Here is an 11,117-nt window from a genome sequence, read left to right on the forward strand (position 1 = left end):
GGACCTGGTTTCAAACCTCTGCTGATCTCTGGTCGTCTCTTCCTGCCGCACTCGTCGGCTGTTATTGATATTTGATGTTTCAAACTTTCCTCAGGGTTCTTGGGACAGCGATGAAAAATGCTGGATTTGGAATAAACATAGTTATAATAAATGGTGAGTGTTGGACCGCTGCATCACCTCCCGATGATTTATTAATTCTGAATGATGGAGCTGCAGGTTTATTCATCACACTTCTTCTTTAACAGGTAAAACCGGAGAAGTGGTAACGACGGGTGACTTTGACATGTGGGGCGGGGGTGAGTAACAACTGATGAGTCATGATATGTTTCTGACGACTGCGTGGTCCTGTGTGGTCGGACGGTTGGAGATGAACCCTGGACTCTGGGTTTGTGTTGCAGACGTGAAAGAGCTCATCACGTTCCTGAAAAGCATCGAGACCGGCAGCATTGTGCTGATGGCCACTTATGACGATTCTGCGACAAAGTAAATGTTTCTTTATTCTTACCTTCTGAAACGTTTTCTTAAAGAAATGACCGTCGGGTCCCTGAGGACGAGCCTCTGTCTCCAGGAGACATGTGAGCGGGTGTGCGGGTGTGCTGTGGCTGAACACGTGTTTGTGTGTAACAGGTTAAATGACGAAGGCAGGAAGCTGATCACTGAACTGGGAAGTTCTATGATCCAGTCTCTGGGCTTCAGAGACAACTGGGTGTTTGTTGGCGGGAAAGGAGCCGATGTGACGAGCCACTTAGAGAAGGTACCAGCAGCCGAGTCTCACCTCATTCACACCCACGCCTCATTCATTCTGTCGAGTTCCAGGAGACGCCCGGACGGCTGCGGCCCAGCAGCTGAAGCTGGACACGACCACAACGTTTGAACGCTCTTTGTTTTCTAACGTGTCGGCTGTTTGGTTCAGTTTGAGTCTGACTCCCGGACGTCACCGACGAGCAGTGAGTCCGGGGATAAGTTCAGGCCGGAAAGGATCCAACTGTCGGAGCTTTCTCAAGGACCGAAGGACGAACTTGTTGGCCACAAATGAAGGAGCCTTCAAAATAAAACCTCTTTCTTCAAAGGCAGCGTCAAAAATTGAGAATTGAGACGCCGTGTCTCTTGAGAAGAGATCGAAAGCGGCCATGTTGTAAACTACCTGAAATAAAAAGGAGACATTGTAACATTAGCTTAGCACCAAGACTGGAATCAGGAGGAAACAGCTAGCTTAGCTAGACTGCATTCAATCTGAGATCAAATTGATTTATGTGATATCTGCAATAAGAAGACATCAGAGACAACATTTAGAATTTTGCTGATCAGCTAATCAATGAATTGACCAATCGTGTGTTTGCTGGATTATCTGCTGTCGTGGTTTGAGTCCTCTTTGTGTTTCTGTCATTTCAGTTCAAGAAGAGTGACAGAGCAGTGAATCTATATGAAGGCTGGCCCGAGCTGATAGTTCTGGAGGGATGCATCCCCATGCTGCGGGAGTGAGCAGCCGCTTCTCAAACAGACCAAGTGACGCAACAGCTGATATTTAGTAGTTTAAGGACTTTGTAGGAATCTGTCAGCAGCTGGTGTGTAAACCAGCCCAGTGAGTCCAGTGGGATCCTCCTCACGTCTGTGCACCAGTGAGGAAATCTCCCCTGAATCCTCTGTTTTCAATCTGCATCAACTGCTCCAGTCGGACGGATGGTGGTCCTCACGCAGACCAGCGCTGGGACCAGCTCCTCTGTGTCAAACATGTTAAAGTCGTCAAGTAGATGTTGATCTGCGAGACTGGGGACTGGGGACATTTTATACAATTAATGGGGACATCACCCAAAAGGACAAACTTGGACCTAATTCATCCTTTTCTCACCTGCTGCCTCCGGGACTCTCCATGTCTCCACCCTCTGCTTCTGGAGCTTTTCTCTCCTCACTCGTCAGAGCAGCTCATTGTGGGAACTGATGGTTTCTCTATACATTTACGGTGTGGATTTTCCATTTTTGATTTGGCTTTTGAAATGTAAATGAATTGAATTGTGTGTGAAGCTTTGTAACCTTGTCTAGACGCGTGCTACACAAATAAAGTTATTCCACTGTTATCATGATCTCTTCAGCACTGTGAGCTCAGTCGTGAGCAGACACGTCCTGTTGACTCTTAGCTTCATCAGAGCAGATGCATGAGTCAATAAATGAGGGACTGCAGCTGTTCGGGTTTGCACTGGACGTCATCACGACTCCATGGTCTGATAATTGCCACGTGAACATGTGACTTTTTTATAGTTTGTCCACATCATATAACAATAACAACCTGGACCAGAGGTGTGTTTGTTTTCCACTGCAGAGTAGCTGTCTTGACTAACTGGACCAACCTGCCTGCAGGAGCCAGGCTGGGGACGGACACTCGTTACATGAGGACATAACAAACGTCCTCATGAGGTTTTAATAATTCCCTCTGGAGGGACACTGTGGTTATAAGTGAAAGGTCGAGCACGTCAACATGTACAGGCAAGAAATTTGAATTTAAACTAGAGAAATGTTGGATTTTGAGAGATTTGGGGTAATTTTTTTTATACGGATAAAGGGGATATTTTATGAAATTATCCCATAAATAATGTCTCCACTTCGTCAAATAGAAGCGTTCTCGGTGGAGAACCCAGGTCACATGGATCTGTTTCTTCAGGATTCTGGTGTGGGACCGATCCTTTCATTCTAAACAAATCAAAGTATTTTTTTCCTGAATGGTGAAACATTAATCTGTTATTTATGGAAACTTAGTCTTGTATCACAGTACAAAATAAGAGTTCCATATAAATGTTCTATTTAGCTAAATAAAAAGAGGAAATGTATATAATAGTGGTTTATTGAATCTCAGTAAAGATTCCACTGATAAAACAGGGAAATTAATTTAGATCCTAAATCTGAGGAGTTTCAGCGATAAATTCTAACATTTAAATACATTTAGTTCAGGCGACGTAGAACCGGAAGTAGACGCAACCCCTGTTTCCACCCGAACCCTTTCCTAGACGGACTGAAAAGCTCACATCTGATTGGCTGTGACGACACCAGACGAGCGGAAGCAGCTGATTGGCTGGAGCAGTGAAGCCGCGTCAATGGCGGAGTGAAGAGAATCGTTTGTTCGGTTCTTTCTGGATTCACGTTTATTTACTTCCGGTTCTGCTCCGACTCTAATGGCGACGTTAGTTCTGGACAACGGAGCGAACACCGCGAAGATCGGGTTCAGCCACGAAGCGGTGAGGTGGGTCCGAGCAGAGAGAGATATAATGGATTTATAAATATATATATAAAGGCTTTATAGATATATATATATAGATATATGAGAGGAGAGAGAGAGGTGTAACCACCGGAAGGAAGCAAAGAGACAAACTACTGAGAGAGTTCTTCTTCTTCTGCTTCTACCTCTTCTTCTTCTGCCGCTGCTGCTTCTATTTCTTCACTTTCTTCTTCCTCTGCTGCTTCTTCTTCTGCTGCTTCTTCTTCTTCTTCTGCTGCTGCTTCTTTTTCTTCTTCTGCTCATATCTATGGTTCTGCTATGTCTATGGTTCCACAGATATGTATGATTCTGCTGCTTCTAGTTATTTTGCTTCTTCTTCTGCTACTGCTGTTTCTTCTTCTTCTGCTGCTGCTTCTTCTTCTTCTGCTGCTTCTTCTGCTGCTTCTTCTTCTTCTTCTGCTGCTGCTTCTTTTTCTTCTTCTGCTCATATCTATGGTTCTGCTATGTCTATGGTTCCACAGATATGTATGGTTCTGCTGCTTCTAGTTCTTTTGTTTCTTCTTCTGCTGCTGCTTCTTCTTCTTCTGCTGCTGCTTCTTCTTCTTCTTCTTCTGCTGCTGCTTCTTCTTCTTCTGCTGCTGCTTCTTCTTCTGCTGCTGCTGCTGCTTCTTCTTCTTCTTTTACTCACATTGTGCTAAAGACTCGATATTACAAGACAAACAGTCACTGTTAGCATCACACCATGTTTACACACACACACACACACAGACACACACATCGTGCTGCATGTGTGTGAAGTTATCATGTACACATGTGTTAGTCTTTGTTTGGTTCTTGTTGTGTATAGAAACCACACTGAGCGATGACGTGTGTTTGTGAAATGAAACAGCAACACGAGCTCCGCCCACTGGAGCAGATTCTTCTTCTCTGTAGTTTCCAGCTGCTCGATCACGTTTCCTCAGACTCTCTCTCTCTCTCTCTCTCTCTCTCTCTCTCTCTCTCGTCCTCTTCCTCAGCGTCATCCCCAACTGTCAGTTCCGCTCCAAGACGTCCAGGTTGAAAACCTTCACGGCCAATCAGCTGGACGAGATCAAGGATCCCTCCGGTCTCTTCTACATCCTTCCCTTCCAGAAGGTGAGTCCCACCGGGGGGCTGCGGCGTCGCTCGCCCAGCTGCTGGTTTCTAACAGGTCTCTCTCTCTCTCTTTGAAGGGCTACCTGGTCAACTGGGATGTCCAGAGGAAAGTGTGGGATCATCTGTTTGGAAAAGAGATGTTCAAGGTGTTTTTCTTTGTCTTTATTTTACCAAGAAGTGTTCTTTTATTTTCCTGGAGATGTAGGAAATGTCTGTAATTTGATCACATGGTCTGACCTGACCTCACCCCCCCCCCCCTCTGCTCATGTTTGGGTCCAGGTGGATTTTACAGACACCAGCATCCTCATCACGGAGCCTTACTTCAACTTCACCTCCATTCAGGAGTCGATGAACGAGATCCTGTTCGAGGAGTATCAGTTCCAGTCGGCTCTGAGGACCAACGGTGAGTGAAGGTCTGAGGAACCCGACAGGAACATCCAGCAGTCACTGGTTCACACGGCTGGAACAAGACGTTTGGTGGATTCTGAGCTGGGATTGAAACTTGTTCACCTTCTTGTTTCCATAAAAGACGCAACTAAAATCTAGAGGAATCACTGACCAGGTGTCGTAGAGATGAACTGATTAGAGTTGGGTCAATCTCACAAAATAGTCTTTTGTTTATGGATCCATCTAAACACAGCGATGTAGTTCCAGAAGCTTCTTCTTCTGTTGGGCACTAACAGCTCTGTGTGTGTGTGTGTGTGTGTGTGTGTGTGTGTGTGTGTGTGTGTGTGTGTGTGTGTGTGTGTGTGTGTGTGTGTGTGTGTGTGTGTGTGTGTGTGTGTGTGTGTGTGTGTGTGTGTGTCGGTGTGTGTGTGTGTGTGTGTGTGTCGGTGTGTGTGTGTCGGTGTGTGTGTGTCGGTGTGTCGGTGTGTGTGTGTCGGTGTGTGTGTGTCGGTGTGTGTGTGTCGGTGTGTGTGTCGGTGTGTGTGTCGGTGTGTGTGTGTGTCGGTGTCGGTGTGTCTGTGTGTGTGTGTCGGTGTGTGTGTGTGTGTGTGTGTGTGTCTGTGTCTGTGTCTGTGTCTGTGTGTGTGTCTGTGTCTGTGTCTGTCTGTGTGTCTGTGTGTGTGTGTGTCTGTGTGTGTGTCTGTGTCTGTGTCTGTGTCTGTGTCTGTGTCTGTGTCTGTGTCTGGGTCTGTCTGTGTGTGTCTGGGTCTGTCTGTGTGTGTCTGTGTGTGTGTGTGTCTGTGTGTGTGGGTGTGTGGGTGTGTCTGTGTGTGTCTGTGTGTGTGTTCCTGCAGCCGGCTCTCTCAGCGCTCATCACTTCTTCCACACCAAACCCTCTCAGCTGTGCTGCCTCCTGGTGGACAGCGGCTTCTCCTTCACCCACATCGTCCCCTACTGCCGCAGCAAGAAAATGAAGGAGGGAATCCGCAGGTGAGACATTCAGCTGCAGCTGTGTTAGCGTGAGGGCGTCGCCACATAATGCTGACGGCCTATTGGTTGATTGTGTCTGTCAGGATCAACGTGGGAGGGAAGCTGCTGACCAATCACCTGAAAGAGATCATCTCATATCGGTGAGTTCACCTCACTCAGCTGCTTCCTGATTGGCTGCAGGTTTTCTTGTTGTGTAGTCCAAAGTAACTAAGTACATTACTGAAGTACTGTACTAACTAACTTCTGCTGTGACTACATGAAGTACTGTTACTGTGATACTGGGACTACATGAAGTACTGTTACTGGGATACTGGGACTACATGAAGTACTGTTTCTGGGACTACATGAAGTACTGTTACTGGGATACTGGGACTACATGCAGTACTGTTACTGTGGTACTGTGACTACATGAAGTACTGTTACTGTGGTACTGGGACTACAGGAAGTACTGTTACTGTGGTACTGTGACTACACGAAGAACTGTTACTGTGGTACTGTGACTACATGAAGTACTGTTACTGTGATACTGGGACTACATGAAGTACTGTTACTGTGGTACTGTGACTACATGAAGTACTGTTACTGTGATACTGGGACTACATGAAGTACTGTTACTGGGATACTGGGACTACATGAAGTACTGTTACTGGGATACTGGGACTACATGAAGTACTGTTACTGGGATACTGGGACTACATGAAGTACTGTTACTGTGGTACTGGGACTACAGGAAGTACTGTTACTGTGGTACTGTGACTACACGAAGAACTGTTACTGTGATACTGTGACTACATGAAGTACTGTTACTGTGATACTGTGACTACATGAAGTACTGTTACTGTGATACTGTGACTACATGAAGTACTGTTACTGGGATACTGGGACTACATGAAGTACTGTTAGTGTGATACTGTGACTACATGAAGTACTGTTACTGGGATACTGGGACTACATGAAGTACTGTTACTGGGATACTGGGACTACATGAAGTACTGTTAGTGTGATACTGTGACTACATGAAGTACTGTTAATGTGGTACTGTGACTACACGAAGTACTGTTACTGGGATACTGGGACTACATGCAGTACTGTTACTGTGGTACTGTGACTACATGAAGTACTGTTACTGTGATACTGTGACTACATTAAGTACTGTTAGTGTGATACTGTGACTACATGAAGTACTGTTACTGTGGTACTGTGACTACACAAAGTACTGTTACTGGGATACTGGGACTACATGAAGTACTGTTACTGTGGTACTGTGACTACATGAAGTACTGTTACTGTGGTACTGTGACTACATGAAGTACTGCTACTGTGGTACTGGGACTACATGAAGTACTGTTACTGTGGTACTGTGACTACATGCAGTACTGTTACTGTGGTACTGTGACTACATGCAGTACTGTTACTGTGGTACTGTGACTACATGTAGTACTGTTACTGTGGTACTGTGACTACATGCAGTACTTGGGACTACATGAAGTACTGTTACTGGGATACTGGGACTACATGAAGTACTGTTACTGTGGTACTGTGACTACATGAAGTACTGTTACTGTGACTACATGAAGTACTGTTACTGGGATACTGGGACTACATGAAGTACTGTTACTGGGATACTGGGACTGCATGAAGTACTGTTACTGTGGTACTGTGACTACATGCAGTACTTGGGACTACATGAAGTACTGGTACTGGGATACTGGGACTACATGAAGTACTGTTACTGTGATACTGGGACTACATGAAGTACTGTTACTGTGGTACTGTGACTACACGAAGAACTGTTACTGTGGTACTGTGACTACATGCAGTACTGTTACTGTGGTTCTGTGACTTCATGAAGTACTGTTACTGGGATACTGGGACTACATGAAGTACTGTTACTGTGGTACTGGGACTACATGAAGTACTGTTACTGGGATACTGGGACTACATGCAGTACTGTTACTGTGGTACTGTGACTACATGAAGTACTGTTACTGTGGTACTGTGACTACTGACTACACGAAGAACTGTTACTGTGGTACTGTGACTACATGCAGTACTGTTACTGTGGTACTGTGACTTCATGAAGTACTGTTACTGGGATACTGGGACTACATGAAGTACTGTTACTGTGGTACTGGGACTACATGAAGTACTGTTACTGGGATACTGGGACTACATGCAGTACTGTTACTGTGGTACTGTGACTACATGCAGTACTGTTACTGTGGTACTGGGACTACATGAAGTACTGTTACTGGGATACTGGGACTACATGAAGTACTGTTACTGTGGTACTGTGACTACATGCAGTACTGTTACTGTGGTACTGGGACTACATGAAGTACTGTTACTGTGGTACTGTGACTACATGCAGTACTGTTACTGTGGTACTGTGACTACATGCAGTACTGTTACTGTGGTACTGTGACTACATGCAGTACTGTTACTGTGGTACTGTGACTACATGAAGTATTGTTACTGGGATACTGTGACTACATGCAGTACTGTTACTGTGGTACTGTGACTACATGCAGTACTGTTACTGTGGTACTGTGACTACATGCAGTACTGTTACTGTGGGACTCGATGCTTCCAGTGTGGATAGTAGAGCTGATGGAACAGAGAGTATTCCTTCTGTGATTCTCTGGTTAAAGATCAAATGACAGAATCTCTCTTCCTTTCAGTCAGCTGCACGTGATGGATGAAACTCACGTGATCAACCAGGTGAAGGAAGACGTCTGCTACGTGTCGCAGCAGTTTTATAACGACATGGAGGTGGCTCAGTAAGTCCAGACACACGACACTTTGCATCTGTTTCCTTCATCTGTGGATCTGGATCATGAGCAGCTGTTTACATCACAGTGATCAATAAGGTTGAATGTAATGTAATGTTTGTAGATAACATGTCAGTGAAGCGTATCTGCTCTGTTTCTCTGAATCAATCTTCTGACCTCAGATTGCAAAACGCTTCTGTAGAACGACAGCAGCTGCTTAGCATTAAAACTGTAAAGGGGGAAAGATCTCTGCTAGCTCAGCATGAAGATTAGAAGTGGGAAGGGAACAAGCTCCACCCACAGTCCACTTGATGGGCGGGGCCTGGCACCAGGTGAGCTTGAGCTGGTTGTTGACGGATGGTTCTTCTGTGTCGTCTGTTCTCAGAAACAAGGCGGAGGAAAATACTGTGATGGTGGATTATGCTCTTCCGGATTTCAGCTCCATTAAAAAAGGCTTCTGCAAGGTGAGACTGCATCAGAGGAGACGTGAGGAGCGGCCTTGGGCCTGAGTCACTGTCTCTGGGATCACTGGTCCTCATCAGTCTTTGTTCTCACCAGCCCCGGGAGGAGATGGTGTTCACTGGAAAGTATAAGACAGGAGAGCAGATCCTGAGGTTGGTCAACGAGCGCTTTGCTGTTCCTGAGATGCTCTTCCACCCGTCAGACATCGGCCTCCAGGAGATGGGCATCCCCGAGGCCGTGGTCCACTCCATCCAGGCTCTGCCAGAAGGTCGGCTGCTGTCCTCGTGTTGTGAGCACACTCGTCTGTAGTGTGTGTGAATATAAAGCCACTAACCGTTTCTTCTGCCATCAGAGATGCAGCCCCACTTCTACCAGAACATCGTGCTGACGGGAGGAAACACTTTGTTCCCCGGCTACAGGCAGCGCCTGGAGGCGGAGCTGCGGTCGCTGGTCCCGGCTCATCTGCCCGTGTGCGTCCTGCAGCCTGCAGAGTGAGTGAGGACCCGTTTGTCCCGTCCACACTAACGTCCCTGAGAACGTGACCTGTTCACTGGGCAAGAACGTACCGAATACTATGATGCTGGTTGTTGGTTCTGGGAGAAGGTCATGTGACAGGAGCCTGACGAATCAGGGAAGGCTATGTGCTGTTTCTGATGTCCAGATTAAAACGCAGCCCCGGAGTTTTCAAACTAACACTCAGCAGTAGTGTGGACGTCAGACGTATCTGCAGCAGAGTTGATGTGTTTTCAAATGAACCGTAGTCGTGTGGATGCAGCCGACGGGACTTCACGCCTCTGAGTCCTGGAGTCAACATGTCGTCTCCTCACAGATCTCCTGTGTCTCTGGCAGGTTTTAACGCTGTTTTCTGACTTGCAGTCCCATCTGTTACTCCTGGGAAGGAGGGAAGCTCCTGGCTCACAACCCCGACTACGACGAGATGGTGGTGACCAGAGAGGAATATGAAGAACACGGACACTGTGTTTGTGAAGAAAAGTTTGACCTTTGACCTCTACATGGAACCTAAACTCCAGACTGCACCAGACTTCTGATAAACTCTAAATACTTTGAAAGTGATTCTGAAAAAGGATTTCCAACCAGTGAAATAAAGACTTCAGAGTGTTTTTCTACAGCAGCTGCATTTGAGTTTTTAGTGTTTTGTTGAGGATGGTTACCAGGGTAACCAGAAGCTGGAGCCGGTCCGAGAGACGCACGAGCAGTTTGTCGAACTGATGTGGAAGTTGAATGTTTGGTTCTGCTCTGTTTAATAGTTACAGGATGTTACCAGGACCAGGAAAGGGACTGGATTTTCTAAATAAAAGCCCAAAGATGTTAGATGACAGAAACTTATTACATGATACAAAAATAAAAACTGCCACAAACATGCGCCAAGCATCTGATACACTGTCTGTCTGTCTGTCTGTCTGTCTGTCTGTCTGTCTGTCTGTCTGTCTGTCTGTCTGTCTGTCTGTCTGTCTGTCTGCCTGCCTGCCTGCCTGTCTGTCTGTCTGTCTGCCTGCCTGTCTGTCTGTCTGTCTGTCTGTCTGTCTGTCTGTCTGTCTGCCTGCCTGCCTGCCTGCCTGTCTGTCTGTCTGTCTGTCTGTCTGTCTGTCTGTCTGTCTGTCTGTCTGTCTGTCTGTCTGTCTGTCTGTCTGTCTGTCTGTCTGTCTGCCTGCCTGTCTGTCTGCCTGTCTGTCTGTCTGTCTGTCTGTCTGTCTGTCTGTCTGTCTGCCTGCCTGCCTGCCTGCCTGTCTGTCTGCCTGCCTGCCTGCCTGTCTGTCTGTCTGTCTGTCTGTCTGTCTGTCTGCCTGTCTGCCTGTCTGCCTGTCTGTCTGCCTGTCTGTCTGCCTGTCTCACACTCTGCTCGTCAATTATCAGCCAAAGTGTAGCTACATTTAATTATTTCGGCTGTTTCACTATAGTGGAATAAAGCTACAACTCAATATACATGAAATACAAGTAACAGTAAAACACTAAAATAATTAACCTCAGCTTCATTTGTCATTTGGGTTTGATGACATCATCCTAGGATTCACTGATCATTTTATTTACATGTAACACCATGAGGACATTTTTTTTAATCTTTCACTTGCACTTTCATAAGAGGTTATTGTATTTCTGTGATCAAATGTCCCAGTGGGAAATGATGACGGGAAACAGCAGCCACC

General features: G+C 46.2%; 2 protein-coding genes across 2 annotated transcripts in view; both read left to right on the top strand.

Annotated features, from left to right (window-relative positions):
* The window catches only part of LOC133008957 (protein FAM3C-like), a 4,423-nt gene extending 2,382 nt beyond the window's left edge, over positions 1–2,041 (top strand). The window contains exons 5-9 of the mRNA XM_061076345.1: positions 95–153; positions 246–296; positions 399–483; positions 628–754; positions 1,393–2,041. Of these exons, the coding sequence (XP_060932328.1) occupies positions 95–153; positions 246–296; positions 399–483; positions 628–754; positions 1,393–1,482 (412 nt within the window). The 3' untranslated portion in view covers positions 1,483–2,041. The remainder of the gene's footprint in view (positions 1–94; positions 154–245; positions 297–398; positions 484–627; positions 755–1,392) is intronic.
* A 1,017-nt stretch (positions 2,042–3,058) lies between these two features.
* actr6 (actin related protein 6) lies at positions 3,059–10,335 on the top strand. The gene is made up of 11 exons (XM_061076616.1): positions 3,059–3,232; positions 4,225–4,342; positions 4,420–4,488; positions 4,622–4,745; positions 5,584–5,719; positions 5,803–5,859; positions 8,401–8,499; positions 8,876–8,954; positions 9,049–9,220; positions 9,305–9,443; positions 9,829–10,335. Exons 1-11 carry the CDS (start codon positions 3,165–3,167, stop codon positions 9,956–9,958), a joined length of 1,191 nt encoding a protein of 396 aa, XP_060932599.1. The 5' UTR covers positions 3,059–3,164; the 3' UTR covers positions 9,959–10,335.
* Positions 10,336–11,117: the final 782 nt, after the last annotated feature.

The sequence above is a fragment of the Limanda limanda genome, chromosome 8, assembly GCF_963576545.1.
Source record: "Limanda limanda chromosome 8, fLimLim1.1, whole genome shotgun sequence".
In the NCBI taxonomy this organism is placed as follows: Eukaryota; Metazoa; Chordata; class Actinopteri; order Pleuronectiformes; family Pleuronectidae; genus Limanda; species Limanda limanda.